Source organism: Xyrauchen texanus, chromosome 42 (genome assembly GCF_025860055.1).
Source record: "Xyrauchen texanus isolate HMW12.3.18 chromosome 42, RBS_HiC_50CHRs, whole genome shotgun sequence".
Taxonomy (NCBI): domain Eukaryota; kingdom Metazoa; phylum Chordata; class Actinopteri; order Cypriniformes; family Catostomidae; genus Xyrauchen; species Xyrauchen texanus.
In genome coordinates, this window is record NC_068317.1 from 17,356,717 (window position 1) to 17,376,694 (window position 19,978).

At 37.4% G+C, this 19,978-nt stretch overlaps 1 protein-coding gene across 6 annotated transcripts in view; it reads left to right on the forward strand.

Annotated features, from left to right (window-relative positions):
- Positions 1-19,978, forward strand: part of LOC127634990 (semaphorin-5A-like) — a 214,115-nt gene that overhangs the window by 155,255 nt on the left and 38,882 nt on the right. For all 6 annotated transcript variants that reach the window (XM_052114786.1, XM_052114784.1, XM_052114785.1 and 3 more), the window contains 2 exons: positions 1,715-1,858; positions 10,240-10,387. In XM_052114786.1, the coding sequence (XP_051970746.1) occupies positions 1,715-1,858; positions 10,240-10,387 (292 nt within the window). The remainder of the gene's footprint in view (positions 1-1,714; positions 1,859-10,239; positions 10,388-19,978) is intronic.

The window sequence follows — 19,978 nt, forward strand, 5'->3', positions numbered from 1 at the left end:
GGGCATGTGGGCATTGTGGATTACAAACAGACATTAGTAGATTAATTTGACCAATAAATAATAGAACAGAAAAATTTTATATCTTGTTTTTCTCCTAAACTGCAATGATAGTAAACCAAAGACCAAATGGAGACTTTTTCTTAAAGGAATTTTCCAGATTCAAAACAAGTTAAGCTCAATTTTTGATTACCACAAAAATGTATTTAGACTTGTTTTTCCTTTTCTTATAAAAAAGGTGAATGGGGGCCAATTTTTGAACATTAAAATACTCACTGTTTCAAAAGTATAGCCACAGGACATAAAGGATATGTGTGTAAACGTAATTTTACAACTTCGTTACCATGATGATGTAATGTCAACAAACAATAAAACCTTAAAACAATTGTAAAAATGACAATTTAAAAAACTTTACAGCTCAAATAATACATGAATTTCAACAGAAGAATTAATGTAAGTGTTTTCTAAAATTATAAGCTTCACATTTCTGTGTAAACCCTCCAAAAATTGACCCCATTCACCTTTTTTACCATTGTAAGTGCCTCACTGTAACCTCAATTTTTGCTTTTTTTAAACAAAAGGAGGAACTAGTTGACATAAAAAAAAGTTTTGGTAATAAACATTATGCACTAATGCTGATGATTGAGCTTAACATGTATTGAATCGAGAATATTCCTTTAAGTCCATTTTTTATCTTACCAAAAGGCTTGAGATATGTCACAATAACTTGTACCATGATTTGCCATTTTCTAGTCATTTGCAGGTGGTATATTGGTATTAAGGGGAGAGGCATTCTCATTCTAGAGAGCATTTGATTAAACACAAATCTGTGTTGTGCAAGATGAGTGATCAATTCCTTTTGCCCATTTTTTCAGAAGATATTTTAAATGTGTGTATCTGCTAAATGTTGATTTTGTTTTATTATTATTATTTTCAGTGGTTAGGATTTTATATAGTTTCAAAGCTTATAGAAATTGATTAAACCCCACAAAACGTCAATGTTTTTTAACTAAAGCATTATGGAGAACTTCACTCTCTATGAGTAATAAAGTTTTCCTCTTTTTTGCTACATTCATTGAATATTAGCTTTTTCAAGTCTAAATTATGTTATACTGTATGTTTCCTTTTTGCAATATAGCTACACTACCGGTCAAATATTTTAAAACACTTACCTGAAATGTTTCTCATGATCTTAAAAATCTTTTGATTTGAAGGCGTATGCTTAAATGTTTGAAATTAGTTTTTTTTTTAACAAAAATATAATTGTGCCAACATATTTATTTATTTCATTATAAAACAATTAAAAATATATATATAATTTATGGCATGGACCAAATAATAAAGAAAAGCAGCCAATAAGTGCCCAACATAGATGAGAACGCCTTCAATACCTCAAGGCAAAGTGTGACTACTTTGAAGATGCTAAAATATAACACAGTTTTGATTTATTTTTGATTTTATTTAATCACAACATAATTCCCATAGTTCCATTTATGTTATTCCATAGTTTTGATGACATAACTATTATTCTAAAATGTGAAGAAAAAACATTATAATAAAACATGAGTGTTTCAAAACTTTTGACAAGTAGTGTATGTAAATACACTTAAACCAGTCTTAACTGAGATCCACAGCTAACAAACTGAAGGTAAGATTTTAACAGCCACCTTTGCCAATGTTTGGTAAGTGATTACTGCCATGATGTGTCCATCTACAGGAACGGGGTCTGGACGCCGTGGACAGCCTGGGCTCCCTGCAGCACCAGCTGTGGTATCGGATTCCAGGTGCGGCAGCGTTCCTGCAGCAACCCCACACCTCGCCACGGAGGACGTGTATGTGTGGGCCAGAACCGTGAGGAGAGGTGAGGAAAGTAGACAGCCAGTAGACAGATTAATTGTGCAGTGCTTCACTGCCATACTTATGTATGATTGTGGAAAATCTGTACTTTAGTTGAGTACCATTGAAATGAATATATGTATTTGTATTCTATTAGATGTGTAAGTGGGAAAAATCATACTTTTTGCTCCTTGCAATTTCATTTAAGCTTTCAAAATTACACATTTCACTGGTAATCATGACATAAAAGTATACACTTTTTACAAATACATTTTGTATCTTACTGAGCTTAAATCCTTCCTTGATTTTATTTAATGTTTAACAATTTTAGGTAATAGGTTATAGGATAGGCCTATTAGATTAAGGTTAACATCTGGTGTGTCCTAGACCCTTACTTACATAGTCAGAAAACTGAAGAAAAATGTTTTTAAATAAACAGGTTGTATTAAAAAGCATTCTTATAATGAGAACATTTTCACTGTCTCTTGATTTCATTAATCGATTTTAAAAGCCAAGAAATAATTATGAACAATTAAATAAGGAAACTTTCACTCAAGCATTATATGTTTTGTAATGGATACTTTGACATTTAATTGAGTACATTTTAACACAGTATGGCACAAGGTTGAGCAAACGATGGCAGAACTTACATTTTGGGGTGAACTATCCCTTTAAGTATATTTTCGAAGTAATTTATATGCCCATGAAGTAAACTTATAACACTCAAATCTTGACAAGACAAAAGACATCTCTTGTTTATTCTTTTCATTTTCACCTGTCGTATGCGAAATTGCTGCCTTGATTGCATGGTAGTTTATAGAAATTAAGAAATAGACACAGCTCATTTTATTGCTTTTTTATTACCCATCCTATTATGCGATGTTCACCTGCAGAAAGCTTCTTATTACATAACTAGCGTCACACAAACCAAATGAGAGAGGGTATTCTTTATCTAGCCTATAATTTGTGTAACTGACATCCAATTAAAAGTAAACATACTTGGGGATCATAATTACAGAGATTGTACCCACAGACTCAGCACACACACTTAAACATTGTAAGTATGATGCTGTGCAGTGGCAGAGCTAGGGGGTGGCCAGGGGTGGCCGTGGCCACCATGGACCGAAGCCTGGCCACCCCACTCGCAATTGCTGCTTTAGTAATTTTTTGGGGTAATTTTTTGGAGTTCTTTAGAGTTGAAATCATCTCTGTACAAATGTACAAACTTAACATGTGCGCACACCAAGTTTGCCACACCTCTCCGTCCTGGGTGTCATTGTACACCGCCCCCACCACCTTGCACAAACATTTCTGTGCCACCACAGACTGGCTTGCCCCTGCCTGGCCACCCCTTTGAAAAACTCCTGGCTCCGCCCCTGATGCTGTGCCACCTAATCATGGTGAAATTATGTTTATAATGTTTAAATGTGTGAGGTTTCTAAGCAACAGTGCAGTGCAGCTGAAAATTTTGACCTGAAGTGGTGGGATGAAGAGAGAGGCAGCTGCTGGAAACAGTTGTGTTCCCTGAGTCTTGGCTTCATTTTTTCACCTGTGTTAATAATTCATGACATGATTGTGTTTATTTTCTGGAACTCAGCACTCCCTCTAACAAGGCACAAAAGAAAGGAGAAAGAAAATTCATACATAAGATCTCTTAAATGTCTTAATTTATTCTCCTAGAAAGCATTGGGATTAAGTGAAAAGCGAGTGGAGACTGGCTTTTTGTAGTTTAATTTAGCTTTCTTCATTTGGACATACTTTAATCCAAACAGGTCATTCACAGGTCATTCAGTGTTTAAATTGGATCAGTATATGTGTTTCCTGGGAATTGAACTCATTACTTTGGTGTTGCTAGTGCCATGTCTAACAATTGAGCTATAGGAACACCCGTATGTTTCTCCTCTGGAGTTTCAGAACAGATCTCAACAATGTGATAAACCAAATAAATTGAGCTATACTGTCCACATAAATTATATAGCTATATAATCTTAGTGTATGTTAACAATTGTCTCATTTGTGTCTATTTTATTTCTTCTAAGGTGTTTTAAGAGAAACATTTGAGAAAAAGTTAACACTGAGAGCATGCATTCATTCTTTATACAAAATTAGATTAAGTAATCACATTACAAAAATCAAGTACTTCTTATTTGATTACATTATGTTTTTGTGTGTATAATGAGTTACAGTTACATTATATGGATTGCATGATTGCATATCAATTGCATTATCTATCAGTCTTGATTTACAAGAACTCAGGAACTTTCAAAGGACTCTGGAACTGACAATTTGTAATGCAGATTACATGTTTGATTTCATTTTTGATAATGTTTAACAACAAAAGTGTAAATTTGTATTTAATACACTTAAAATTAGATTTTCATTAAAACATGCAATAATTAATCCAAAAGAAATCAGATTTGATTATTTAAAATTGTATTACTGATTGCAATTTTAGTTGTGCAATAGATTATTAGTACAAGATTACATTTCAGTTGTAATCTACCGAACACTGACCGCCGAGCAATAACATTTTCTACACGGGACAGAACAAGAACTCTGTCTTTTTTGGGTTGCCACAGAAAAATACAATGTGGGACTTAAAACACGAAGAAAGCTAATAGATCGTTTTTTGCCTCTCCTTGCATTTTCTCTCTCCTGCCCCCCACTTACACTCTATCCAAAGCGACAGGGCACTCGAATAATCAGCAAGAAAGCTCTGAGTTTGGCTCAAGTCTAGCTAATCTAGAAGCCCTTGTGTGTTTTCACACCACACAATCACTATAATTCAACACCTCGCCCAGCCCAGCAGTGCATTTTAACACTTAGGACATTCTCCCTAGCAGCCACTAGAGGTCCAGAGTTTGAACACTGGTTATGGTTTTTATTGTATCTCTGTTCTCTGTGTTCCCCTTGATTGATCCCAGCTGTGTCTTGTTAACCTTGCTAGTTCTTGTGTATACACCGATCAGCCACAACATTAAAACCACCTGCCTAAAATTGTGTAGATCCCCCTCGTGAATTCTGATATGCTAGTCTTCTCACCACAGTTGAACAGAGCGGATATCTGAGTTACTGTAGACTTTGTCAGTTCAAACCATTCTGGCCATTCTCTGTTGACCATTCTCATCAACAAGGCTTGCCTTTCTGTCACTCACTCGACGTTGTGTCGATTGTAGTGACACAAGGGGTCTTTCTTGAGAGTCTTGCGTACCTCTGGATTTGCAAAAAGGCCAATGAGAAATTGGCAGACAGAATTTGCATGTCCTGGACATTCAGGTATAAAGGGAAGCGGACGTGCGTCTGTCAGTCAAATGTTTTCTTCGGAGCCGAGCGGTTGTGTCACTACAGCTCCACTCACATCTACCAGAAAATTGCTGTTGGATCTACGCCGTGTTTCCAGCGGCTTTCTCCTTCTATGCACGCTGTGCAGTTCACGCCCCTGGGCGCTTCGACAGCGCTTCTGTAAAGAGTGCATACCCTCTAAAAGAGAAGTATTTTCCCTCTAAAAGAGAGTATTTTCCATTCATAAGAGTAATACACAGCAGGCATTGAACGTCCTTTTAAAGATGCCCTTCTGCCTCTGTGTAGTTCCTGGATGTGGTTGATATCTCTCCAAATCCGAGCCTCCCAGCATGCTCGCTTGCTTCCGTCCGGGTTCGAGGTGAGGCCAGCTCACCTCACAGCCAGCCCACATTCTCCCTCGAGGCCCCTGAGTTGGATAATGACGTCGCTGCTGCATCGGAGAGCGTTCAGGCATCTGACGCAGAAGACTCGACTGGGTTGCCACCTTTGGGTCATTCTGCCCAGTCTGAGGCTGATGCACAGATGGCCGACATGCTTTCCCAGGCTGCCGTGAGTATCGAGTTGGACTGGAACCCTCTGTCCTCCCCACAGCCTTCACGGCTTGATGATTGGTACCTTGGGTCAGTGCGGCACTCTCAGCTCACTCCGGAGCTGGTACCAAGACCATTCAGACCATTCAGCTCAGTGGGTTCGAGCGAGTAAACAGACTGGCCATGAGGTGAGCCGCTCTCACCTCGAGCTTGGACGGAAGTCAACGAACATACCAGGAACTACACAGGGGCGGAAGGATATCTTTATAAAGAGGCGTCCTGAAAAGAATGTTCAATGTCAGCCGTGTATTTGCTCTTTTAGAGAAAATAAAATCTCTTTTACAAATATTCTCTTTTAGCAGCGCTGTCGAAGTTCCCAGGGGCAAAGCTGCACTGCCGTGCAGAGAAGGAGAAAGCCGCTGATATGCGCCGAAGGCACTTATTGGCTCCGAAGAAGAAATCTGAATGCACAGATGCATGATTCCCTCCTTTTATACCCGTATGTCCGGGTTAGGGACATGCAAATTCTGTCTGCCAATTTCTCATTGGCCTTTTCTCGAGTTCAGAGGTAACCGAGGCCTTCAAAGACGTCCCCTAGTGTTGCTTCACTCAACACAACGTTGAAGTGAGTGACAGACAGTGAACTCTCTGTCTTGGTCAGTTGTTAACCTTTCATGGATGTAACAGTAGGTTCTATTGTTGTGTTTTGAGTAATTTTATGTTTATTTCTCTGAGTTTTAATTAAAAAGCCTGCACATAGATCCTTCTTCTCTCGCCTCTTTCCTGCAAATGTTAGATGCATAATGGCTCTGAAAACATATCTGAGAAGCACAACAGGGCCCACAGTTTTAATATAATGTTGAAGAGAGCGGTGTTAGTGGCTCAAATGTGCTTTGCAGATCCCTTAGCTGGATGCCGCATCAGACCAAGAGAAGAAAACCACATTCCTGTTTTTGTTCAAGTTAGGTGTAATTCTTTTTCACCCATTCTTTTGTCTGATATAAAAATAAGTTTTAATTCACTTGTTAGTGCAGCAGGGAACTTTTTCTTTCTCTCGAGTTCTGCTTTTGGGCATCTGTTCAAAAGTATTAAGGTCAAATGTACAGTCACACTTTATTTCCATGTTCACCGTACTGCTACCAGATGGCAAAATCCTCCACATGCAACTCTGCTGTAGTTCAGCTACCATGAGATGTATATTGTGTGGGTTAGAGAAAGAAAAAATTGGAATTCTCTAAACACAACTTTTTTTCAGTGTTTCAGCACAAAAACTTCTTACATTACTTATCTTAAATCTTACTCATTTGCAATCCATTTCAACCAGTGAAAACACAGCACATTAATATGTGAAACACAAAACCCGGTGTCATTAAAAATTGTGTCCGCCTGTGAAATAGTTTCCCAAGGGGGTAACCGCCTATGCTTTTTCCATTATATGACCACAAGCAATTATAAGATTCTAAGGTGAGTAAATATGTAAAATATTTTGTAATATTGTGGTTCAGTAATTCTGTAGCAGAGAGCTTGCCAAATGGAAGGTAACTGAAAACCACACAGAGCAAAAAAAATGCTTATTATCACTGTCAATAGCTGTGGTAAAATACTATTATGTGTAACAATTTATTTACAAGTCATTAAATGTTGACTTTAAAAAGTTATATTGATATACATCATAAAAGGATTTTGTAGGATTTTTACTCAGGCAGAATATAGTACTCATTAAAAGTCCTATTTGCAAATGGAATCACTATGATGTCAGATGCTGACTCTATTTTATGGGCGGACACAATTCATCAAGTCACTGGCACTATTTGCCATGCACAATTAACATTACGTTATATATTATGTCTTAAAAACAGATGTTTCTGTGCATTTATATTGCTCACTGAAGCAGTAATTAATCTAATGATGCATAAGTGTGTTTTTACCAGCCATATATACAGATGTTTGGTGCAGTCAAGCTAATTTTTTGGCATTTTTAAAGAGTCGTTTCAGGTGTCTGGATCACAGCCGTGGAGTGGTGCTGTACAATCCCAATAAAAAATGCCAGATTGTGGTAGTCTGCTGCATTCTCTACAAACTAGCACTAAGAACCAACCTGCAAGATCAGGAATTTTACGTTTTGGGCGTATTTGCACCATGCCCTGATTTCCATGAATTATGTGATAAAACAGTGCAGACAGCTTGTGCAAATAAACCACTATATCAGCATCTGCTTTTCGATCTTAATGAATTCCTCAGAGAGAAAGACACAGAAGCAGTTAAAAGTCTTCCGAAGTCTACAGGTCAAGATAAATCTAATTTCACCAGTACTATACTATACTGTGTGTCATTAGGTCTGTCCTTCATTCCAACCTTTCTAAATGTGCATGTGTCTGATTGTATAAAAAGTTCTGTACGGTCCAAAGCCATATATCAAGCCCAGCACAGGCAGTGTATGAACGCTGGGCCAACAACTACCATGCATTTGTGCTCAAAAACTCTCCAATATATATAAAGTATATATACAGTATATATATATATATATGCCTGGAGGCAAAGGAACTGTTGTTGCAACACTCCAATACTTTGTTCTGCCTGAAATCCATTTGACGAATTAATGTGTGTTTAATTTTTGTTCACTCTTGTCTCAAACACCCTCTCAAATATGCTTATGCTATTAATTATCACTATTTTTTCTTTTGTTTCTTTCCCCTTTTTCTTCATCAGAGCATGGGCACACATACATTTGGCAAATCTGATTTGAATGAACACTACTTGCATATGCAAATTGACAATGGATTTCCCATATGGGTTTCTTGACATTTTTTATTGCATGCTACCTCATAACAAGTTGCTGTAATCAATTGCCTATTTATAAATACATTTCATTTTTCTCAAGTGAATCTAAAAATGTTTTCTAATGTTCTATATTGTGCACACATATTCATTGGGGGCCTCCAAATACCATAGAGCCTTTTGTTTTGACACAATATTTCCTGCTGAAAAGAAGAGCATTGCTGTTCACAAGCATATCTATCTTGTGTTTTGTATCTTGGTCCCCAGTAAGGTATGCTGGTATGTCCTTACCAGGCTTCTTAACTATCTTAACCAGCAATCGTCCCTTAAGCCCAAAGTTTACATGTGTATGTAAATGTGACACAATTGTTGTCATCAGCAGAGTGCTCGACCACTGAACACGCATAGCCCGATTTTTCTAACTACGCGTTTTTCAATGTGCAGAATCCGTATGCGCCTGGACTTACTTGCACAAATTAATGGGTCCAAAAGGTAGCAGCACTCACATTTGAGCCATTGTTGTCACGAAGAAGCGCTAGAAGAAGATGTAATCGCTGGTAAACAACAGGAAGCGAAGGTAAAAACGTTAACAGTGGATATGCACGTCAAGAACGTGTGCGTGAGGAAGTCAGGAGATGTAATTGTATAACTTGAGTCTGAAGGAATATAAAAACATAGTTATAGGTCTAAACTTCTGAAGAGAAATAGTCTGGTGTCTCGTTCAGTCGTTGCTCACATGCAGCAACCACCTGTTTATTCGCACATCGTCAAATGGAGTATAATTTGACAGGCTCGCTTTCGCCTTTACGTAGACGCTGAGCGTTCAATTCAAAATCGAAATATACTTTGGGCTTAGTCAACCAGCTTAATCAATAGACCATGCTGGTTAACATGGCTTTGCTGGTCCACCAGGACCAAACCAGCATAAACCAGCTTGGACTAGAATGGACATTTTAGCAAATTTAAGCTAGTTTTTTCAGCAGTGTATGTGAGACCACAAGCATGCTAATTTTGTTTTAGATTTTAAGATATTTTTCGCTGATGGCTTTACTGAAAGTCTTAAAATAATTCAACACTATCAAAACTTGTACTGATTTATAAAATGTTCTTGTGTCTGCAACTTTTTCTTAGAGTTCCACATCTATACTCACTGTTTTTTTATTATCAAGTTCATGGTCATCTGAGGATTTAGATGTCTGAGATTATTTAAAAATATATATATATATATTAATTACATTTCAAAGCCTTTGTTCTTAAATTGTCCAAATGTTCAAAGGGAATCTGAGTTAATTTATTATTTAGTTTTCTTACAAAGATCACTTATTGCATTGAGACCACATTAGAGACTGGCTGTGGGTGTGTGTCCATGTCCGGTTACCAGCCATTCCCAATCTTTATACCAATCACAACTACCTTTCAATTACAACTACCTGTTCAACCCACGTCTGGCTTTTCAAGTAGACAGACGGGCCCAGAGAAGCCCTTCTCACTCAGCCGGCAGACCTCATTTAGATAAGACACGGCTCAATCAGAGCTTATTATACTGAGGTTAATGTGGGAATTTCCTGTCCTTGGGGACATACAGAAGTGCTAGCCATAATCATATGTTTGCATTTCCAACTTGAATTAAATGCATTTGATGGTGAAAAGTTCTTTGTTTAATATTCCATTAACAATTACCTTGTTTTTATTGCATAATCAGGTTGATTGAATAACTGGAAATGAAAGATCGGTTTGTAAACCGATTTTAACCGATTTTTTCATGCTGAGAGATGTTTGTTTTAATCTTTCTTAGATACTGCAATGAGCACCTTCCCTGCCCGCCGCATGTCTATTGGTCAGCATGGTCTCCATGGGAACGCTGCACCGTTCCGTGTGGTGGTGGGATCCAGTCTCGGCGGAGAACATGTGAAAATGGAAACGAATGTCCTGGATGCAGCATAGTATGTCAGTCATGTCACTACTCACACACTCCATAGAAACTAAATTCCATTTAGTAGCCTGTTTATGAGACCTTTATGAAACATTTTCAGAGGAAACACAGAAGAAAATTGACTATTTATATGCAATGTTTACATATCTGTGCCATCTCTACAATATTACATTACCTAGGAGCATCCGAAATCCATTATTTTAATGTGCATACTATATTGCGCCAGACTGATGAAATCCTTATCTTTATTCCGAGATGCTCTTTCAAATAAGAAGTCACTATTTGGCAATTTTTACAATGTGATAGTGCTGTTTGTCACAAGAATGCAAATCCCACTGTGTAAAGATGTGAGGCACGGAGAGTAGTAAGCCTGGATTGTCCAGGCATGAGCTAGATGTGATATTCTTACTCTTCTGTAGGTTTAAAACCACTGCCAGTTTAGAATAAGTCCAACTCACATGACCACGGTTCACTTTTCATGCAATTCGTGGAAGTGGTTGAGGTGATTTAGAGAAAGTGGGGCAGCTCTGAATAGTTTATTTGCTATATAAAGATGAAGTGTGTAATTTGTATGCCACTAGCATCTTCTAACAGAATTGCAAAAAGATATGTACCCTTTTCAAACAGGTCTCCCGAACATTCCCCCCACCTTACATTGGTTAAGCCAATGTTGCTACGTGTATTGTGCTTCTATAATGTTGCTAAATGGGTCATCTTGATAGAGTTTCCTCTTTTCGAGGGGAATCAACATGCATATGGCTTATTCATAGTTTTTGCATATCATGAAGGGGTGATAAAAAATTTAAACATTGTAAAAAATGACAGTTTTAAACTGTGTTATGAACAGGAAAAACAGGTGCTCAATGAAAAATGCAAGGCTGTCAACATTTTTTATCTTTGCTGGTTGATTGATGGCATTTGCAAGACACAATGCTTAAGAGAAAGTTCCAACATTTCCGTGAGTCTTGTTGGTAATGCTCTGTCATGTTCTGTGTACTATGTAAGCGTGCGTGCGTGCTTGTGTGTGTGTCTTATATCGGTCACCATGCAGACACCAAAAACATCAGTACAACAAAGCATCCTAGGAAAGCCACAGAGGCTGTAAGAGCAGCACCATCATTTTGTTGTGTGTTGATGCCTGATTTGGCTTTTTTCGCTATATTTAAGCTTTGTACGCCTTTTTAAGAAGTTGCTTATCTGCTGATTTGATGTTTTCAAAGAATTAATACTTAAAACAGATGATTTAATAAGCAAGCTTCATATTATGTTCTGTAGCTAATGTTTGCCAGACTTTTTCGAAGTCCATACTTGTAAACAGCTGTCATCATTTTATGAAAAATTCCCCTTTGAAATACCAGTTGGCAGTTATTTTTGTAAGGATATGTTGTGCCAGTCAAATGGTAGTTTTCACACTGAGGTTAATTTGTCATGGTGGCTTTAGCCTGTCTGTGATCATAGTGATGAAGATCATAAGAACGTAGCCAGGTGTCAGTCTGAACACAAAATAATAATGAATACCTGGCAACCCTTAAAAGGCTGTCTGTTTGCGAGTTCTGTGATATATTCAGTGTAATGATGCACTGATAAAAAAATTACTGTCACCTTGTCTTAAGGTAAGCATATTTTTAGAATGATGCAACTGGTAATCTGTGAAAAAAAGGGCTCTTAAAGGGATAGTGCACCAAAAAATTAAAATGATCTCAACATTTACTCACCCTTATGCTATCCCAGATGTGTATAAATGTTCTTTCTTGGGCAGAACACAAACAAAGATTTTTAGAACAATATTTCAGCACTTTAGGTCCTTACAGTGCAAGTGAATGATGGCCAGACCTTTGAAGCTCCAAAAATCACATAAACACCATGTAAGAGATAATCCACGTACGGAAGAGGATTAGTGCCAAGCAATAATAAAAAAATAAAACCATCTCGAGATTAAAGTCATTATAATGCGAGATTAAACTCGTTAAATTTCGAGAAAAAAGTCGGAATACAATCTTGAGAATAAACTCATTAAATATCGAGAATAAAGTCATTATAATGCGAGATTAAACTCGTTAAATTTCGAGAAAAAAGTCGAAATACATTCTTGAGAATAAAGTCATTAAATATCGAGAATAAAGTCATTATAATGCGAGATTAAACTCGTTAAATTTCGAGAAAAAAGTCGAAATACAATCTTGAGAATAAACTCATTAAATATCGAGAATAAAGTCATTATAATGCGAGATTAAACTTAACGAGTTTTTTCTCGAAACACAACGACTTTATTCTCGATATTTAATGAGTTTATTCTCAAGATTGTATTTCAACTTTTTTCTCGAAATTTAACGAGTTTAATCTCGCATTATAATGACTTTAATCTCGAGATGGCTTTATTTTTTTATTATTATTGCTTGGCCCTAATCCTCTTCCGTATCCACGGCTATGTGTTTGTTAAATTATTTTAATGCATGTCGTGGAGGCGAAGAAAAGGTTTCCCCCGCAAAGTGGATTCAAATAGTTTAGCACACACCTAGTCTTGGATTATACCACTTATACCATGGTCACTTGCCAGCACTGATTAGTGGCAGCTGTCATTCAATGAACCTCAGTGTGACAACTACCGTTTGACTGGCATAACATATTCTTACAACAATAACTGCCAAATATTATTTCAAAGGGGAATTTTTTATTAAATGATGACAGCTGTTTGCAAGTATGGACCTCGACAAAGTCTAGCAACCATTAGCTACAGAACATAATATGAAGCTTGCTTATTAAATCATCTGGAGGTTGCATTTCCATTCTAAAATGACATTTTTACTCCAGTGACGATTAGGGTTTGGGTTCAGGTGTTTAGTTAATACAACATGCATTCCTGTTGACTGTATTTCATCATTAGCAACTTCCTTTTGGTGCACTCTGTGGACATTTCCCCCATAAACTGATGCTCATGTGTTTCAACAACAGTTCCAGCTTCGGCCACTGGGGTGCAATGATTAAAGTTTTGGGAAGCACAGACCCATTTCAGCAGTAAAACCTTTGAACTGCTGTTGTTGAATTCACAGTGTGATTGGTCTGTTAGCTCTTCTTGTTGCAATGCATATTCGCATCACATTATGATTTCTGACATATCTCGATGTAAATTAAACTTGCATAACTTGAAGGATTTGCATTCACATACTTGCCTACATGTTGAGCCATTGGCTGCACCACACCTAATGTACACCAATTGTGTTAAATTCAAGGCCTCTAAAGTTGTATCTCTTTTGACAGTATTAGGACAGTCTTCTTAGAGTTCTTTAATTCCCAAATTAATTTATTTAAAATATATTTGAAACTACTGCATAAAACTGTTCATAGATTAATACGCACCATAAAATCCCTGCATCCCAATTCTCTTCCATGACTGTGCAGTGTGGGTATTAATTTAAGTGACATTGAGTTCATAGAGAGAGAACTCCTCTCCAGGGAATTTGAACATTCCCAAATGACAGCATTTTTCATCACAGCCCTCTACCGAGTGTATTGTGTTCTGTAGTCTTGCCTGAATGATTGTGCACTTTGCAGTACTAATAATTGAGACTATTTGTCTAGGTGGTCCATTGTGGAACAGGCCAGCCCATGTGTCAGTTGAACTGCCGATAATGAATGCAATCGGAGGCACCTCGGTAATGGATTGGAGATTGTTGTTTTCTGTAAAACATACTGGGCTGTGTGGTTCTATGGAGTCAGGGGGCATATAGTGCCAAAGATATGCTGTGTGAGGTTTAGAATGGCCAATTACTGCAAAGACTGTCTCACATGTACTTGCTGATACACTGCTATTGTACTGTACATGTGGACATGAATGGTTGTGGGTTGTTTGTAAGAATATGAATGCATTCAGTCTGTGTGTGCATCAAACAGAGTTTGAGAAAGAACTCATCCCCATAGGTCTTGGTGATATAAATGGTGCAGTGGATGTGATTAGGTTATAAAGCCCCAGAGAGTGCAGGTAAGATTTCACATTAGTCAGCATATGTCTGGAGACTGAGTAGAGACCAGTAAAGCTCAATAGAGGGCATCCCCTAATCTCTGCCTCCACTACCCACAACGCATTAGTGATGGACAGCAACTTTAGCTAATACAGCACTGCAGAGGAATTAAAATACACTCTGGGAGCGAGAGAGGGAGAGGGATGTGAAAAAGATGAAGAGAGAAAAGTATAATGAATAGATATTTAGTGGGAAAAACAAAAACGGAACAATAGAAAATTAGAGGAAATGAAGACCAGGACAAAGTGTGATTGGAGAATTGTAGAAATGAAAAATGTGAGCCGGATGAGTAATGAGGAAAGTAGTGGGGAAAAAAGAGCAAACAATATGAGAAAATGTATTATCCACACCTAACAACATAATAAACAAAATATGATTGATTTTGCTCACTTTGGGTCATGTTGAATTTTCGCAGAAACAAACAAATTTCAGACATCATGGAAGGCCCAGTACACAAGTATTGGTCTGTGAGCATAGTCACATCGGTAAGCATTAAATTACGATCATGTTTTGCAGGCAGTCGCCCAGCTGGTAAGTATTTTGGAGAACAACTGCCTTATTGAATCTAATGTAGCATCACCATCCCATCCGACATGTTTGAATACGTTCTGCTGCATTATCACTTTTAGTTAATCACCTTGAAAGAGATTTTACAGTGATGCTTTGCAGTAAATGACATTTTATGAATTTTCTGATTGATATGTTTTGGTTGCATGTAAGATGGAAACAAATTCAACATATTTATGATCCTTCAAAATATGACGGTGTGTGGCAAGCATCACTTACTACTGTATATACTATTTCTTATAATTGGAGTTAAGGACTTGATAAAACAACTAAACCTAAGCTCGTCCTGCACCTTTTGTGCTACAGATTTGAATAACACCTCAAATCATGCAGCTTTTTGAGAAGTATGTTATTACTTTTCTAGCAATCAGACTTTAAAAAATGGCTAAAACAATCCCACCAACTTACACTGAAGTAGGGACACTAGACATCTAGGGAATAAAATGTAATAGAGATTTTAAACCCGGTCTTATGACAAGTCGTAATAATTAGTATGACATGGCAAAATTGTAAGAAAGCATATGAGTTGACTCATACAAAAACATACAACTTTTAGTCCCATAGAAAAAATATTAAGAAGGGGGGTGCATGGGTATCTCAGCATACAATGACACTGACTTCCATCCTTGGAGTCGCGAGTTCTAATCCAGGGTATGCTGAGTGTCTCCAGCAAGGCTTCCTGAGCATCCAATTGGTCCAGTTGTTAGGGTGGGTAGAGTCACATGGGTCGCCTTTCTCGTGGTCACTAAATGGGGATTCTCACTCTCAGTGAATAACATGAGCCTCCACAGGCGCTAAGTCTCAACAGTGCTGCACTTGGCAAGTAATGTGATAAGATGCACAGGCTGTCTGTCTCAGAAGCGGAGGCAACTGAGATTCGTTCTCCACCACCCGGATTGAGACAAGTAACTGTGCCAAAACCCTAAACTTAACATGATTGAAAATACCTTTTACGTTTGACAGAAGGAAGAAATCATTGGGTTTTGAAAGAAACAAGGGAAGCGTATTACAGATTATTGACATCAGTAATTTGTATAGTATAAACAGAGGTGGGTAGAGTAGCCAAAAAGTGTACTAAAGTAAAAGTACATTTACTTGACAAAAATTATTACTCAAGTAGTAGTAAAAGTGGTGTTGTTAATATTCACTTGAGTAAGAGTAAAAAGTATCCGATTAAAATAATTCTCAAGTAGTCTGCCTACTAGACAGTCTTTGCTGCCACTGGAACAGCAAAAAGTGGACCCCAGTGACATTCCAAGCAGGGGAGGTTAGCTGCATCCTAAAGCAAAGAATGCAGAAAGATTGATTCACTCCTTTCCCCCATAAGAAATGGACTCAAAGCCCAGAATGACAGACTTTTCTTCATTAAATTATAGACAAACTGTCTATTATATCCCCAGGACATTAGGATAAGTACTGTCTTGTAAAGTGATTGTTGTACTGTATACTGTTTTATGTATAATTTATGACAGGACTACCAGCTAATGTAAAATTATTTAGTATCATGTTTTCTATCAAATCAATCCTTGTGTGCCACACTGCAAAGTGGTATATATATATAATTCTGATTGCATGCATTGTATGCTTGCTATATTAATCAGAGCATAAAGGGGCACACATTAAAAACTAACCCCAATCATGCAAATGAGTCAGCTTCCAAACAAAGGAACATTTCCCGCTTGGAAATTGCACCTTTCTCATTGGTCAAGACAGACTCGAGAGGAGGGACCTCCAGCAGAAGTTAAATGAAACACCCTGCCTCTTACTCAGCCTCTTTCCCCTGGCTCTTTCCCTGACCCTCTGCTGCTGTTTGTGTGTCCAATGCCGGCAGATCTCAACACCTCAAGCCATGTGCAACTACCTCGACCGTACAGTCAATGAACACCCCAGTTCATCCTAATTTCTTCATTCAACACAGAAGAAATGTATTGCAACTTGAACATCATCGACTTGAGGAACCATCAAGCCTTTCTCCTGCGACTGCATTGGGCGCTCTCTCAACAGCAAAGGCATTGCAAGTGTCGTACCAGTAACTAACTGAACCTAGTTTTAGTAGAAGATGAAAACCCCTTTGTAACAAAGGTGTTTTTAAATTAAGAGCTTGATGGTTCTCTCAGATGGTCAAAATGACTCTTTTCATAACTGCATTTCCCCTATTCTGTTCCGGTTTCATTTTATTTTCACTTTCCCCATGTATGAGTGATTTCGTGTGTATGTTTTTGTTTAGATTAGTTATGTGTTTGTATTTTAGTTAAATAAACTTTTGTGTAAATTTTTGCGAGTTGATTCTGGTCTGCTTGTAAATCAATGTAAATTTAATTATTCGATCTTTTGTGTGGCCACGAAAAATATCCTTTCTGAGAATTGATAGACGATCAATACTGAGTGTTCGCTGGACGAACAAATAAATTGATTGTAATATTAATTCAGCTACATTAAGTTAAATCTATTAACCGATCCAAATGTTCATAATTAATTATAACGAGTTATGATTAATTATTCATGTTTCCCTTTTAAAGATATGTTGACTGTGGTATATTTTGATAAATAATCTCATCCCTGTTTCTAAAAGATTTTGCTTCAAAGCTGTACCTATATGTGTAATATTATTGTCAGTAAGCCATCAGAATAATGTTACTCCAATAAGAGAATTAATCATAATTCTCTTATTAAAGCTAATTCCCTACAGTAGAAATTGTGAGCTGATACAACGAGATGTTGTATTATGATTTTAATGGTGGAGAATTTTATTCAGACAAATAATGTAGTTATTTTTCATTTATCTAAATGATAACTGTTGTCAAACGCGACTGATTCCATTATTAATTTCCTTACATAGTGATGTAGAAATAGGACCGTTTAATTTAATTCCTAGCTCACACATACTGTTTCTGACAAATAATGGTAATGTACATGACATTTTAACACATGCGGTGAACATTTATCATACCAAATTCACTACATATATTGGTGTGAGAATCTGGGCACTTTAACTGATTACTGTTTGATTGTGCACTGTGGAACGCTCTGACGTTCATATGCATTAATGAAACCGTTTTCATTAACTGTGAAACTGTGTTGATCCAGATCACCAATCACTGGTATTGGTTGCTATGGCGATGAAAGTTCACAGGAAGTCCTAAAGAGACCCTTCTGGGGCAATTTACCGTGCATGCGCAACCTGCACGCGCAACCTGCACAACGCATATTGTAAACACAGTGCAGCTAAGCTAATAGCATAACACAACACCTCTAAACTAACCAGTTAGTGAACTTTCATTGAAACCTCTAAATATGCTAGACTACCCACCTTTGAGTATGAAGTAATATGGAATGAGTAACAAAGATTTGTTCGCTGACATTTCCTTTCTTAAAATAAAGTTTTGGATAGGAGTCCAGCTGAAATTTTATGCCCATTTTATATCAAGTTGAAATTTTGTTTGTTGATTGGTTGGAGAAATGTAACTAAATGTCATACTCTTTTGTAAGTTTTGTAACTCTTATGGTTTCATCATCTCATATGAATTAATACGAGTTAAGATGAGACTGTTAGCTCATTTGACATGGACAAGTAACTTGCAATCACCCAGAACACCACCTAGGTACACTCTAACAACCACTCAGAACACCAATAGCAACCTCATAGTTACACCTTTTTGCAACTTTTGCATGGGTATCACTCTTATTGTTAGTTAGTTATTATATTTGTCTTTTTATAGTGATAAGTTGAAACAAAAACTGAAACTAAAGGGCCAATCATAGACCACTGACTTCCATCTGTAATATTTGAATGGGAGAGTTTACATAGCTATATAGCAGTATTATTACAACTTGAGTCTAGTTTGTACTTTGTTCATTTGCAGAGGCATCCAGTCGTTTAGCAGTAAATGGAACCTTGTAATTATTCAGGAACAGGTTTTCCTTTCTTGCTCTAAAAGGGCACAGTCAACCATGAAAAAATGTACTATGTGCAGTCATACAAAAAAAATCTAAAGCCCATCTCCCCTCTCCTTTCTTGAAAAACATTACAACAAATCTCTTTATGGTGGTACACCATTTCTTGCTGATGTGTTGATGCTCAATGGTGGCTGACCTAGCAGGGGGTTAAAGGGGTGAAAAATTAAAGTGTCCACTGATTTGATTCAACCATATTGCCCTGATATTTACCATCATAAAAAATTTACAATCAGATGTGATTATAACCCACAGAGCATGAAAAGAAAAGCAGGTGGTCAGATCACACGTCAAACAATGCCAAAACCTTTCCACGTCTTTAACCTTGGGTTTCCACTACCCATTCTCAGGTGAAGGGAGGTGAATAGAGATGAAGAGGGAGACAGCTGTTTGAATGCTTTACATCAGCTCTCTTTCTCTCTTCATGTGACAGATTGACGGATAAACAAAAATAACTTTTATCTTGTTTTGCCAAGGTCTGGCAGTCATTCAAAGTCTATTAAGCAAAAATAAATGGGTGCAGCTCCCTACTCCACCAAATGAACTCTTGTGATTTACAGTAAATCTATAGCTCCATGTTTCCAGACTATTTATTAAGGTGTCAAAACATGAATTTGACTGCCTCCGGTGCTAGACATTGATATTAGAAGATGCTGTACATTATCATAAATCGAAGGACTGAAAGCTCATAACTGTTGTACAGATCAAGGAAGCGGGCAGTATAGATGTCATATCAATTATAGAAATGGAATAAGTGAATTTTTATTTTAGGGGGCTAGATCTGCCGCAAGACTCTGCCTGTTACATCCCGTATTATTTTGTGCATGTTTGTTTGGTGCTTTTTCTCCCTCTCTGTATGTGAGGGTGTATCTTGTTGCATTGAATGTTTATCTGTTTCAGGTGCTGCCAATTCGACTATTAGCTCCAACTTGCGACTGGTGGTTCCTCAAGGCGCGATTTATAAAATCCCTGCACAGCCTCTCAGATGAGAGCTTTCACAACTTTGGGCCGGTCGTACTGTTCTTCTCGCATTTTTCTTAGTTCTGAGAGCAGTAACTTCA